Consider the following 15,368-nt stretch of genomic DNA (forward strand, 5'->3'; position numbering starts at 1 on the left):
CTTTAACGATCCAGAAAGCCTACTACTAACCAAGAAGACACTCGGTGGCCTCGTATTAAGCTTCGTAGCCTTCACAAGAAAAGCTAACGTGGTGTGCTCATCCGAAACCACAACTGTCACAAGGAAAAAGTCCATTTTTCGTCTCTTCACTGTAGCCTCAGTTTGATTTATATCCCTTAACTGCAAAAACCATGTATGGAGCTTCCCTCAATTCTTAAAACTGGTTTAACTAGACTTCCTCCGTGATTTGAATCCTGGTTTCATATGGAGCTTCCCTCAATCCTCAAAACCGTTTAACTGGACTCCCTCCGTGGGTTGGATCCTAGTTTCATCCAATATGGTGTCTTGACTGGGTCAACCCGCTCCTAAGATGGCTAACACGATGTGTATGCGAATTACAGAGAAAAATAATAATAAAGTTATTAGAGCCACATGTTAGTGTCATAACCCCCCTCTCTCACAACTATTTCTTCCTCCTCTTCCACAGCAAGTTGGAAAGCGGCGGCTGCCCAAAGCCCTATGGAGCTAGAGGAGGATAGTGCGAGAAAGGCAACACACCCTGAGGCCTAGCGTAGTGTGACGGGACCGGTGTTGTCATAAGGGAGGCCATGTGGAGTGAGATAGGGACGAGATTACGGTGGCGCTCCGTCCAGCCGGCGTCGATGCTCTCGTTGACCCATGGATCGAGCCATCAACGGTGATTGGTGGTGGATGTGTCACCGAACTACCAACGCCGCAGAAGGCCTGGATGAAGTAGTCATCGATGGCTTCGCATAGCGGCCTTGAAGTCTAGCCGATGACGGTTTCCCACGGAGGCGGTGATGATCACCGCTAAGGAAGGAGGGGAAGGGATGGGAAGACAAAACTCCGGTACTGATAGGAGTCGGGAGGAGCCGAGAGCGACATATCAACACCTAGTGTGAAGCGATGGATGCCGACGTGGGAAAGAGGCAGAGTTGTTGATGGGTCACTTGGCACCGTTGTGTCTTCGAGCCGTCACAATTGCTTGTTATTGTGCCACTGGAGTACGAAGGGGCTACCGCTACCGCATCTTAGAGGAGATATCATCGCCACCACTAGCTTGTCGTCGTGGCATTGGATTGGGAGGGGCCATCGCTGCACATCGTCCGTCAAGCTTCTCCTTGCCGCTCATTTGGCTTAGTCTCCATTAGATATGTTCCCCACACTCGGCATGTGTTCGCGTTGAGTAGGCCATCTCCGCTATTGCAGCCCCTGTCTTTCTAAGGATGCAAACATAGCCAAAATGGCACCGCTACAGTCTCCCCAAAGCTCCCACGTCCTTCCTCTGCCGCTTGTCTCGCTGATGCCAGGAGAGATGGAAAAGAGAGGAGGGGACTAGGAGTCCCTAACATGTGGGTACACCTGTTGACTCGGCAAATCAACCGTGGTCAGCCTGTCACGTCAGCAGGAACTATATTCCCAAACCATTAAAGGAGTCGATTTATACCCTTTTGGAAAATGGAGGATGTGTTCTACCTATTTCTGTGGGTTGAGGAAGGTGATTCAATTAGGAGCAAGAAATGAGGGAGAGGTTAAATAGACTTATATTACCTGTCAGAATACCAAACCAACCAGGCCGAAGCCTAAAACATGCGGAGATCACTAGCCAGTAGCCACGGCCCAAATCACGCAGAACCGTGCGCGCCTCCCGGAACCACGAAATTTTCAATCTCCCCCCACACCGCAAAACGCTAAATTTTCCACGGCCCCCGCGCGCGGGCTCCACTCCACCGAAAACCCAGCCAAACGCGCCAGATCCGCGCCTCCTCCACTCACACGCGGATCGCTCCCCGATCCAACGGCAGGCGCTGCCCCCCCGCACCACTCACGCGGATCGCTCCCCGATCCGACGGCTGCCCACTCCCCTCCCAACTCTATATATATCCACCCCTCCCAAACCAAAAATCCTCCACATCCAAATCTCGCCACCAAAAAAATCCCCAATTCCGCCGTCGTCTTCGTCGCCGTCGCCGCGAGGATGTCTGGGCGCGGGAAGGGAGGGAAGGGCCTGGGCAAGGGAGGCGCGAAGCGCCACCGGAAGGTGCTCCGCGACAACATCCAGGGGATCACGAAGCCGGCGATCCGGAGGCTGGCGAGGAGGGGCGGGGTGAAGCGCATCTCGGGGCTCATCTACGAGGAGACCCGCGGGGTGCTCAAGATCTTCCTCGAGAACGTCATCCGCGACGCCGTCACCTACACCGAGCACGCCCGCCGCAAGACCGTCACCGCCATGGACGTCGTCTACGCGCTCAAGCGCCAGGGCCGCACCCTCTACGGCTTCGGCGGCTAGGCTCCCCCCAAATATTTCTCTCTCTTCGTGTCGAGGCGTCGCGTGTTGGTTGCCCTGTGTAGATTGCTGATTTCAATGTAGTACTTAGATTCTGGCAGTGAAGAACTGCAAGTAAACTTGTTTGAAATTCACCTTGTTGCTATTAATCTAATGCAAGTTTTTGCAATTTTTTTTGGCGGTCATTTTGATGTGAATCAATTCCAAGTTTGTCGGTCATCTTAGGATGTACTACTAGAGAAAGAGAAGAGAAGAAAATTGAGAAGAGAAGAACTGCAAGTAAACTTGTTTGAAATTCACCTTGTTGCTATTAATCTAATGCAAGTTTTTGCAATTTTTTTTGGCGGTCATTTTGATGTGAATCAATTCCAAGTTTGTCGGTCATCTTAGGATGTACTACTAGAGAAAGAGAAGAGAAGAAAATTGGGAGATACTCACATTGAACTAGTCATTTCTACGAAATTCGCCGAAAAAGAGTCCTTGCTGGACTTGAGTAAATTGTCGAGTACATCTCCATTTGGCTTCTCAAACTGGGAGTAGTTTTTTTGAATCTAACACAACATTTACACACAGATAAATCAGGATAAGTCCATCCTTTTACACAAGCAAATTGATGTCATGAGCGACCTCCATGGCGGCGACGACCGCATCAGCGACCTCCCCGAAGAGCTCCTCCACAGCATCCTTCTCCCGACCACCGCCGACGCGGCGCGCACGAGCCTCCTGTCCCGCCGATGGCGCCGCGTCTGGACGAGCCTCTCCGAGCTCTCCTCGTTGTCCGGCGCACGACGCGACCCCTCCCAACCGTGCGCCGCCGACGCCGTCGACGCCGCCTACGCCGCCCCGACGCTGCATAGCCTGGCAATCTCCGTCGAAACCCGTCGGCCTATCCACGCGCGCCGCCCGCGTCAACCCGTGGCTGCGGTTCGCGTCGCGGCGCCTCATCGGCGGGAGAGCTAGCTCAGCCTCCGAATCGCCAATGGGTGGAGCGACGAAAGGCATCATCTGAGAAGAGAAGGGGTTGGACGAGATCGAGCTGCCCGGTCTGCGAGAGGGCGACGGCCATCTCCATGGACATCCACCACTACATCCCGCGGATCCGGCCACCCGCCGGCGCCGGTGCACCGGTGTTCGCGGCGCTGCGTGCCCTGACCATCCGCTGCTCCACCTTCGACTCGCTCGAGATGGAACGACGCCTCGTCTCGTCGCTGTGCCCCCGCGGCTGCAGGATCTCACGGTCATCACCTACTTCCTCGAGGTCTCCGACGGTCCGACCTCACCGTGCACTCCGGGTCGCTGGAGCGCGCGACTGGACGTTCGCGGCCGCGTCAACGGCCGGCTCACCGTCAAGGCGCCGCCAGAGGCTCGTCCGGCTGGCGGTGTCCCAGTGCTTCCACGTCCCCCCCCCCCCCCCCCCCCCCCCCGGGATGCCCAGAACACGGCGAGCGTCGCCGCCCCGAACCTCGGCGACGTGCCGTGGCGAGACATCTACGACCCTCGCCGCCACCTGTTCGTCCAGGCCCCGCGCCATGTCCGGAAGCTGAAGGTGTGGCCGGCGCTTCTTGAGTGAGAAGAATAGACACTGGCACGAGCTCGCCGCGGATCTGCTACGACGGTTCGACGTCGTCGACGAGCTGGAGCTGAACCTCGAAATTACGCTGGTGAGTTCACGCATAAGGCCCGGTTTTTTTTTCTCAACTCCAAACTTCAATTTTCTTGTTTTTCCTTAGCACGCTTTTTAACTATTAAATGATACTTTTTTTTACAAAAAGTTTCGATGTAAAAGTTATTTTAAAAATTCAAATAAAGCTATTTTTAAATTTATATTTATTAATAATTAATTAATTATATGCTAATGAGCTTTCTGATTTTACGTGTGCTGAAAATTTCTTTCCCAACTAAGAGATCAAACGGGGCCTAACGTTGAGTTTGAGAAGGGGAAAGAGAAGAGATCGAATGGGCCTAACGTTGAGTTTGAGCAGAAGGGGAAAGAGAAGATAGGGAAGATACGCAAAACGAGGTGAGCTAGTGCATGATTAATTGCGTATTATTTCCTAAAAAAATTAATTGAGTATTAATTATTTTAAATTTAAAAATAGATTAATATAATTTTTTAAAGCAACTTTCCCATAAAAAGTTTTTGAAAAAAAACACCGTTTAGTAATTTGGGAAGCATGCGCGTGTAAAACGAGAGAAAGAATATCACCTGCCACCGAGCGCAGCCTAAGGATGAGAGTTCATCCCTGCACGAATCAATTGATTACACGATTAATTGATTGGAAATATATGTCTTTACTCCCTCCATTTAATATTATAAATCGTTTGACCTTTTTCTACTCAAACCTTTTAAACTTAACCAAATTTAGTACTAGTTTTTTCAACACAAAACAAACATATTATCAAAATATTTTAGTGCTAGGTTTAACGAAACTAATTTGATATTTTAAATGTTGCTAATTTTTTTAAACTTGATCAAATTTAATAAAGTTAACTGTGAAAAAAAAAATCAAACGACTTATAATATGAAATAGAGGGAGTATTTTTTTTCGCATATCATCTTAAATAGTTATTAAAAATATTAATAATATAGATTAACATGAGATATATCACTTCACAAATATGCATCAAATTTAGCTTTGGTAAGTTGTAATAAAAAGAAATAAATATAACTATGAATTTATGTTTTAGTTTACTTTTTTCTCACATATTTTTGTAGTGATATATCTTATATTAATGGGGCTGCTATATACCAGAATCCCGTTAAAAAACGGGAACCGGTATCATGCATTTCTACCACATATCAGGTGATACTTGCAAGGTATCAGATGATACCTATAAGTATCATGCGATTCTTACCACGTATCAGGTGATACCTGCGAGGTATCAGGTCCTGATACCTAGCCGGTATCGGGTGATACCTACCAGGTATCATGCGATTCTACCACGTATCAGGTATCAGACGATTCCTATCACGTATCAGGTGATACTCACGAGGTATCATGTGATACCTATCAGGTATCGCTCGATTTCTACGACGTATCGGGTGATACTTGCGAGGTATCAGGTGATACCTACTAGATATCAGGAGCTGGGCGTCGAGGCGTCGTCGGCGGCGGCCGCGTCCTCCTCCATCCACGCTCCACACCGAACCCGAACCTCGTTGCCGGCAGCCGCGTCCTCCCCCGTCCACGGTCCACATTGGAGCTCGTCGCCGGCGACTGTGTCCTCCGTCGGGAGCTCGTCACTGGCGACCGTGCCCGTCGTCCACGCCTCAGCCGGTGGCCGCGTCCTTCACACCAGAGCTCGTCGCTGGCGCCGCCGCCATCACCTCGCAGGATCCTCCGCCGTCCACGCCCCACGCCAGAGCTCGTCGCCGGCGCCGTCTCTATCACCACGCAGGATCCTCCGCCGTCCATGCAACCATGCCCCACGCCGTAGCTCGCCGGTGGCCGCGTCCTCCACGGCGGAGCTCGTCATCGGCGTCACTGCCATCACCACGTCGGGATATCTTGCTACATCGAACGAGCAAGTTGTGGGAAAGAGGAGCATCCCATTGGGGGAACGGTATACCGTTCCCTAGCATTCCTGTATATTAATATATATTCTATCAATTTTTAAATTTTTTAATAACTATTAATATATATTAACTATTTTTAATCCATCTTGTAGTTCGATTAATTGTTCCATTGCGTTGGCTTTGTGTATTTTAACCGGTTTTTCTATTACCTATCTAAAACATTGTGCTTTTGGCAGGGCAAGATCCCGTACATGCTATTTCTGAAGGACACGACCAAACTTCCCGAGTGAAAGGTTCTAAAGATACACTTTCTCGATACACTTGGGGTGGTGCATCACTGCACTGCACCGATCGTGCTTCACCTCGTCAACAAATGCACTGGTATCATAAAACTGGATATTTGGATGGGCAGGGGACTACCGGGGTGTTTGGTTCATGACCACACTTTACGGGGTGTTTGGTTCATGACCATACTTTGCTCCACCATATTTTTAGCTGTCACAGTTGTGACTTGCCACACTTTTTAAATAATATGTCTCAAATATCATATACTTATTTTTTTGCTAACTTTTTCGCTAGCAATTTGTCCACCACATTTTTGTGGCTGTTATAACTTATCTAACATTAGTTGTGGCAGAGTGTGGCCGCGACCAAACATGTAAGTTCACATATACGGTAAAGAGATTACTACGCTCTTTAGCATTGCCTACGCTCGCATATACAATAAAGAGATTACTAGTAGTTTCATAGTTTCGCAGTTTGCAGCACATGAATTCCATCAGTTATATATACTACTCCAGTTCACAATTAAGAAGGAAAGAGTCTGTGTTAATCAGTCATGTTTTATATCTAATCCCAGATAGGAGAGGTTCGTCCAGGGAGGATGTTGGAATTAATGAATGGGTCTTAGCCCACTCGAAGATTAATTCTTTGGAAAATCACAAAAGCCCACCTCATGGGATGGCATGTATGTGGAGTTTAGTACCACCTTGTTTATTCTAGGAGAGGGGGACCTCCTTAAAAGGGAGGATGCCCTCCTAGTCACTTGAAGCATGTGTGGTGGAGAGAAGAGGGGAAACACACGCGCGCGCTCGCTCGCCTCGCCTCGCCTGGGCTGGGCAGCAGGCGGCGCGCGTGCACGACGTTACGCGTCGAATGCACCGGGAGAAGGCGGCAATAAGGTTTTTGGGAAGCGCTTCGCGCAACTGCTCCCTATTCGTTCGCGACGGCTCGCCTTCCTCTTCGCTCGCGTGTTTCGTGCCTTCGTAGACGCCTGCGAAAAGTTTCGACCAAGCAGCCGGTCTTTCCGTCACCTCGGTACGTGTTCAATATGTTGCGCATATTTGATCTGTTCATGTTATACTGTGTAGTTTACATGTGTAGATCTAATGATGCGTTCATGCTAGTTTTCATCTGTAATGTCATGATTTATTTATGGAATAAATTAAATCATTATATGCCTATAATCTCAACAATCCAAAAACCTTATTATAGGCACTGTGATTTTACTATGGCTGGTTTTGCCGATGCACTGAGGCCGGATAAATTCACCGGTGTGCATTTTAAGAGATGGCAGATCAGGGTCACTCTGTGGCTGACAGCTATGAAATGCTTCTGGGTGAGTACTGGCAAACCCGAAGGAGTTCTTACTGCTGAACAGCAGAAGCAATTCGAGGAAGCCACTACTCTCTTTGTGGGATGCATTCTTAGCGTTCTTGGCGATCGTCTGGTCGAGGTGTATATGCATATGACCGACGCTAAGGAGTTGTGGGATGCACTGAATACTAAATTCGGTGCTACTGATGCTAGCAATGATCTGTATATCATGGAGCAGTTTCATGACTACAAGATGGCTGACAACCGTTCTGTAGTCGAACAGGCTCATGAGATACAAACCATGGCTAAGGAACTCGAACTCCTTAAGTGTGTCTTACCCGACAAATTTGTGGTCGGGTGCATTATTGCGAAATTACCTCCATCTTGGAGAAGTTTCGGTACTGCACTCAAACACAAGAGACAGGAATACTCCGTTGAGGGGTTGATAGCGTCTCTTGATGTTGAGGAGAAAGCTCGGGAAAAGGATGCCGCGTCTAAGGGCGATGGTGGGCAGTCTAGTGCCAATGTTGTGCACAAGGCCCAGAACAAGAGCAAGGGAAAATACAAAGCTCAGCAGACCACCAACTTCAAGAAGCAGAAGAAGAACAACAACAATCCTAATCAGGATGAGAGGACTTGCTTTGTGTGTGGCCAAGTTGGTCATCTGGCTAGGAAGTGTCCACAGCGCAAGGGGATGAAGGCACCTGCAGGGCAGACTTCTAAGTCTGCTAATGTGACTATTGGCAACACTGGAGATGGAAGCGGGTATGGTAATCTACCTACTGTTTTTTCAGTTAATCAGTCTACTAATTGGTGGGTTGACACTGGGGCCAATGTACATGTTTGTGCTGACATCTCATTGTTTTCTTCTTATCAGGTCGCACGGGGTTCCACCGTCCTAATGGGGAATGGGTCACATGCTTCTGTTCATGGTGTTGGCACGGCAGATCTGAAGTTTACTTCGGGAAAGATCGTGCAGCTGAAGAACGTGCAGCATGTCCCTTCTATCGACAGGAATCTTGTTAGTGGCTCCCGTCTGACTAGAGACGGATTTAAGTTGGTTTTTGAGTCTAATAAAGTAGTCGTGTCTAAACATGGATATTTTATTGGTAAAGGTTATGAGTGCGGAGGCCTGTTCCGCTTTTCCCTTTCTGATTTCTGCAATAAGTCTGTGAACCATATTTGTGGCAGTGTGGATGATGAGGCTAATGTTTGGCACTCACGTTTATGTCATATTAATTTTGGCTTGATGTCTCGGCTTTCCAGCATGTGTTTAATTCCTAAGTTTTCCATTGTCAAAGGTTCTAAGTGCCATAGTTGTGTGCAATCGAAGCAACCTCGCAAGCCTCACAAGGCTGTCGAGGAGAGAAACTTGGCACCACTAGAACTCCTACATTCAGATCTTTGTGAAATGAATGGGGTGTTGACGAAGGGTGGAAAACGATATTTCATGACGTTGATTGATGATGCTACTAAATTTTGCTATGTGTATTTGTTGAAAACGAAAGACGAGGCTCTAGACTATTTTAAAATTTATAAGGCAGAAGTTGAAAATCAACTTGACAGAAAGATAAAAATGCTTAGGTCTGATCGTGGTGGAGAGTTTTTCTCGAACGAGTTTGACTTATTCTGTGAGGAACATGGCATCATACATGAGAGGACGCCTCCCTATTCTCCCGAGTCTAATGGGATTGCTGAAAGGAAGAACCGCACACTGACTGACTTGGTGAATGCCATGTTGGACACCGCGGGACTGCCTAAGGCATGGTGGGGGGAGGCATTGTTGACCTCAAATCATGTGTTAAACAGAGTTCCTAACAGAAATAAGGACAAAACACCATATGAGATATGGATTGGGAGAAAACCATCACTTTCTTATTTGCGCACATGGGGGTGCTTGGCGAAAGTCAATGTACCAATAACGAAAAAGCGCAAACTTGGACCCAAGACTGTGGACTGTGTCTTTCTGGGATATGCTCATCATAGCATTGCCTATAGATTTTTAATAGTTAAATCCGAGGTACCGGACATGCATGTTGGTACAATTATAGAATCTCGTGATGCTACCTTCTTTGAGAGCTTTTTCCCAATGAAGGATACATATAGTGGTTCGAACCAACCCTCTGAAATAATTCCCAGTTCAATCACACCACCAGAACAAACTGAACATACACATGAACATGTCTCTGAGGAGGATGTCAGTGAAGCTCCTCGAAGGAGTAAGAGACAAAGGACGGCTAAGTCTTTTGGTGATGATTTCACTGTGTACCTCGTGGATGACACTCCTAAGTCAATTTCAGAAGCATATGCATCTCCTGATGCAGACTACTGGAAGGAGGCTGTCCGTAGTGAAATGGATTCCATTATCGCAAACGGGACTTGGGAGGTGACAGAGCGACCCTATGGGTGTAAACCTGTGGGGTGCAAGTGGGTGTTCAAGAAGAAGCTTAGGCCTGACGGTACTATTGAAAAGTACAAGGCTCGGCTTGTTGCTAAGGGCTATACTTAGAAAGAAGGCAAAGATTTCTTTGACACTTACTCACCTGTTGCTAGATTGACCACAATTCGTGTGCTACTTTCCCTAGCAGCCTCACATGGTCTTCTCGTTCATCAAATGGACGTTAAGACAGCTTTTCTTAATGGAGAGCTGGATGAGGAGATCTATATGGATCAACCTGATGGGTTTGTAGTTGAAGGTCAAGAAGGCAAAGTGTGCAAATTGTTAAAGTCTTTGTATAGTCTGAAACAAGCTCCTAAGCAATGGCACGAGAAATTTGACAAAACATTGACATCTGCAGGCTTTGCAGACAATGAGGCAGATAAATGTGTGTACTATCGCCATGGTGGGGGTGAGGGAGTTATTTTGTGCTTGTATGTTGACGACATACTGATATTTGGGACAAACCTTGAGGTGATAAATGAGGTTAAATTATTCTTGTCTCACAATTTTGATATGAAGGATTTGGGAGTAGCTGATGTTATCTTAAACATTAAGTTAATTAGAGGTGAGAATGGGATTACACTCTTGCAGTCTCATTATGTGGAGAAGATTTTGAATCGCTTTGGCTACATTGATAGTAAGCCTTCTCCAACACCTTATGATCCTAGCTTGTTGCTTCACAAGAACAAGAGAATTGCTAGGAATCAACTGGAATACTCCCAAATCATTGGCTCGTTGATGTACCTGGCTAGTGCAACTAGGCCTGATATCTCCTTTGCTGTGAGCAAGTTGAGCCGATTTACCTCCAATCTAGGAGATGATCACTGGCGTGCGCTTGAGCGAGTAATGCGCTATCTGAAAGGTACTGTGGAATTGGGGCTTCACTATACTGGGTATCCTGCGGTACTGGAGGGTTATAGTGATTCTAACTGGATCTCTGATGTGGATGAGATCAAAGCCACTAGTGGATATATCTTCACACTGGGTGGTGGTGCTGTTTCATGGAGGTCTTACAAATAGACCATTTTGACGAGGTCAACCATGGAAGCAGAGCTGACGGCACTGGATACTGCTACTGTTGAGGCAGAATGGCTGCGTGATCTATTAATGGATCTGCCTATTGTTGAAAAACCGGTGCCGGCTATCCTTATGAACTGTGACAATCAAACGGTAATTGTCAAAGTGAATAGTTCTAAGGATAATATGAAATCGTCTAGACATGTGAAAAGACGATTGAAGTCTGTCAGGAAATTAAGAAACTCCGGAGTTATAACGTTGGATTACATCCAAACAGCGAGAAACCTGGCAGATCCCTTCACGAAGGGACTATCACGAAATGTGATAGACAATGCATCGAAGGAGATGGGTTTGAGACCTATGTGAGTTATACTATGGTGGTAACCCAGTCTATGTGATCGGAGATCCCGTGAATTAGATCCTGGGAAGAACAAATCATTAGTAAACTAGAGGAGAGTACCAATATATACCCTCTCCAAGTGAAGATGCATGTACTCTCGTGAGCTGCAAGGCAGGTTGGCTATGCCTTAATGAGTTCTGTTGGCTTTAATTAGCGAAGATGTTGTCCTGCAGAGCATTCTTGAAAGAACTCACCTTTGTGAGCTTGACTGTTGGTCGCAGTCTATGAAGATTTTGGGTGAATCTTCTAGGAAGCTTACTAAAGACCTAGGAGTATGACTTATACGCTCCACCCGAGGGGTAGTCTACAGACGGTCTAGTACCAGATAAGACTTTGAGTGAAACTTGCTTGCACAAGACTTGCAATTCAAGGCGTAGTCCATTGTTCAAGTTGTGAGTAAGTGTAGCTTGGAGTTCTAGGTGGATGTTCAACCTTAATCGGTCTCCATCGAACCGCTGGTATATAAACAGTACATTGGAAAAGGCAAATCTCAGTGGGATTTTGAGATTTGGTGGGGGATTGTTGGAATTAATGAATGGGCCTTAGCCCACTCGAAGATTAATTCTTTGGAAAATCACAAAAACCCACCTCATGGGATGGCATGCATATGGAGTTTAGTACCACCTTGCTTATTCTAGGAGAGGGGGACCTCCTTAAAAGGAAGGATGCCCTCCTAGCCACTTGAAGCATGTGTGGTGAAGAGAAGAGGGGAAACACACGCGCGCGCTCGCTCGCCTCGCCTCGCCTGGGCAGGGCAGGGCAGGGCAGGCGGCGCGCGTGCACGACGTACGCGTCGAATGGTCCGAAAAATTGGCTTCTCACCCTTGCGCAGATGCAGCCTCCTTTTGCAGTTTTGTTTTGCTGCAAATTCAGATTCATTTTTGTTTTGGAAACGTTCCGAAAAATTCGGTGCGTGCAAACGGCGTGGAGTCCGGATAAGTTACGCGCGACTTATCCGGTTCGGTTACGCGCAGTAGAGATCGTGCGGGCGCCCTGATCAAGCGACCCTTCTCTATATAAACCGACCTGCCGTCTTCACGGAACACACGCGAAATCAATCTAGGGTTTGCCTCCTACTCTGTACTGCACCGTCGCTCGTAGACTACTCCATCTCGCTCGCCGGCGTGCACCGGCGATCGGGAGAGCAGGTCTCCGGAACCTCTGCCTTCGACGTCCTGCACCGGGAGAAGGCGGCAATAAGGTTTTTGGGAAGCGCTTCGCGCGACTGCTCTCTGTTCGTTCGCGACGGCTCGCCTTCCTCTTCGCTCGCGTGTTTCGTGCCTTCGTAGACGCCTGCGAAAAGTTTCGACCAAGCAGCCGGTCTTTCCGTCACCTCGGTACGTGTTCAATATGTTGCGCATATTTGATCTGTTCATGTTATACTGTGTAGTTTACATGTGTAGATCTAATGATGCGTTCATGCTAGTTTTCATCTGTAATGTCATGATTTATTTATGGAATAGATTAAATCATTATATGCCTATAATCTCAACAGAGGAATCTCAGCAGCCAGCCACGAAGACCACGACTGTCCATGCTCTCAGCCGGAGAACCAGCTGAGATCACGGATCGATGGCATCGTCTTGGATTCGCTTCAAGATGAGGAATTTCACAGGAGCAACCGATGATTTAGGCACGGTGAAGCTGCTGCTCAGGTGCAAGCCGATTCCCAAGAGGGTGTCCTTCCATCTCTCGCATCAAATCAGGAACAACGCTGATCTTCTAGTTAATGGATGCCGTTCCATGTACTCTCCGTTCAACGACGACGCATGGGAGAAGATACGCGACAGGCCCGGTCCTGTCAATTTAGTGGCCCGGAGCGAAGCTAGAAAAATAGGCCCTTTAATACAACTATAATAATATAACGATGTTTCTGATAAATATAATGTATAAAAAACATTTAAGTTATATATATTACCTTAAATTTCTTCTAACATTCACTGTAAATTCAGAAATTAGTAAGTAATTTATGGAAATTATTTCATACTAAATTCAATTCAACATTATAATTAAAATGATTTCTGGTATTTGCCCTAGATGCACACTTGCACAGCTGCAACATAAGGATCCCTAAACCCCAAAATCAGAATTTTAGAGATTAGAAGAGGAGCAATTGGGGAGTAAAATTTAAATCCCAAAATTTAAACATATAAACTTAGCATATATCAAATGGGAGAGCAGTGGGTACCTCCCGGAACTGAACGGAGAGATTGCAACCAGTTGCCGGCTGCCGCCGAGCACGACGCCGCCGTGCCCTAAACCCTCGGAACAAGACGACGCGGTTGCCGAGCACGACGCCGTCGACGCGCCCTAATCCCTTGGAGCATGACGACGCGGCTGGAAGCGGAAGGGCGGCACCGTGGCAGCAGAACAGAGAACAGGCGAGGTGATGAGGCGAACAGAACAAGCGATCGCGGAAGGAAGCCAAATCGACGGACGACAGATGTGTCTCTTCCTCTCCTGGGCTGGTGGGCTTTCTAATTCCTCTATGGGCTATTATGTACAGCATATATAGGGTTGGGCCCCTTCACTTCGTGGGCCCTGTGCCACCGCACACAGCTCGACCCCCCAGGGCCGGGCCTATTACGCGAGGAGACTGCTGCTCTCTTTCACCATGATACAAAAGTCGAGTTCTACTCGGGTAGACGTAAGCTATATAAGTAAGTTAGCTAGCTCGCTATGTATGGAGATAATATGTAGTGCAAACCATATATATTTGGAAACCTGAAAACTGCTATTAGATCGAAAAATGTACATTTGAGATATGCCACGTCACCGATTAATTTTTTTTACGTATGAGTAATTCTACGAGTAATTTTACTTGTGATGACATGTGGACGAATCTCAGACATCCATTTTTTGATCTAATGATAGTTTACAGGTTTCTAATACATATATGATTTTCACCATATATTTTCCCATATATATGGTGTGCGGCCATGGATGCATTCAGCGCGATGGATTCACCAAGTGTTTATATATGCTCACCGAATACAGTTCTCGTTGTTTGTTTTAAAGCAACTTGCGGTTCTGCTCTTTATCTTCATAGAATCGTAGTACTATCCTAATACGATTTCCGATCTCAAAGGAACATTGCATATATTAGTAGATCACTAGATCCACCGTTGCGATCCCACCCATCACCCTTCTTTATCTTTAGGGCTCAGGCATCACTACTAGTGCCTCGTTGCTTGCCCGTCTCTTCCATCCACCACCAGTCTTCCACCTCCCCTGTCGTTCGTCAAAAGCTGCCTTCATTATCTCCTATCTAGCACGTCCATAGTTTTCTATAACTTTCACCACGTCTTCAAATTTCTAACAATTTTCCACTGTTTTCCCTATTTCCATAAAGGAAAAAATAATTTTGACATGCATGCTCGGTTTTTCTAATTCCTAACAGTTTGTTGTGCAAATAATTCGGTTCTCAAAGCCAAACAATCCGACAATTCCCTATCAAAATTCTAGTGTTTCCGGTTGAAAGTTTAACCATTTTGATTGGTTTTGGGTGGATGCCTGACGAAACTTGAGAATTCAAATTAAAATTTTTGTTCTTAAATTGTTTCCGAAATTTGTCCTTTTTTGCCTGGTTTTCATGAAAACCGCCATATCACCGGGGGACCGAGATTTCATCACAAATGTAAACCCTAATCATGGGAGAGAGGAAATAGAATTAGTGTTATCTGCAAATTTAGGAAGATGAGCCATAGACGATAGAAGAAGTGAGACTAGGTCTAGCCATGGCAATGGCAATGCTCCCTTATCTCACTGGAATTTATTTACAGTGGGCTGGTTCATAGACCCACCAATCCCTGCTTTGCAGGCCCAATGAGTGTGGAGCTCAACTTCTCCATTCACTATGACTGAGAGCACGGTCCACTGATAAGTATTTTTGTGCGTTTTTTCAAAGAGTAAATTGTATCACGGTACATCAACTTAGTATGTGGGTGCATTTTGGTGCAATAACTTAAGAAATGAGCGTTCTAGTGCAACAACTTAGTAGTTAGGTGCAATTTAGTATAAGAACTTGAGTAAATTGCATTCACGGTGCATCAACTTGGCAGGTGGGTGCAATTTGGTGCAATAACTTGAG

At 46.8% G+C, this 15,368-nt stretch overlaps 1 protein-coding gene across 1 annotated transcript; it reads left to right on the plus strand.

Moving 5' to 3' along the window:
- Positions 1-1,938: 1,938 nt before the first annotated feature.
- On the plus strand, positions 1,939-2,603 carry LOC127778571 (histone H4). The gene has a single exon (XM_052305187.1). The coding sequence runs from the start codon at positions 2,000-2,002 to the stop codon at positions 2,309-2,311; it is 312 nt and encodes a 103-aa protein (XP_052161147.1). The 5' UTR covers positions 1,939-1,999; the 3' UTR covers positions 2,312-2,603.
- Positions 2,604-15,368: the final 12,765 nt, after the last annotated feature.

The sequence above is a fragment of the Oryza glaberrima genome, chromosome 7, assembly GCF_000147395.1.
Source record: "Oryza glaberrima chromosome 7, OglaRS2, whole genome shotgun sequence".
Lineage (NCBI taxonomy): Eukaryota > Viridiplantae > Streptophyta > Magnoliopsida > Poales > Poaceae > Oryza > Oryza glaberrima.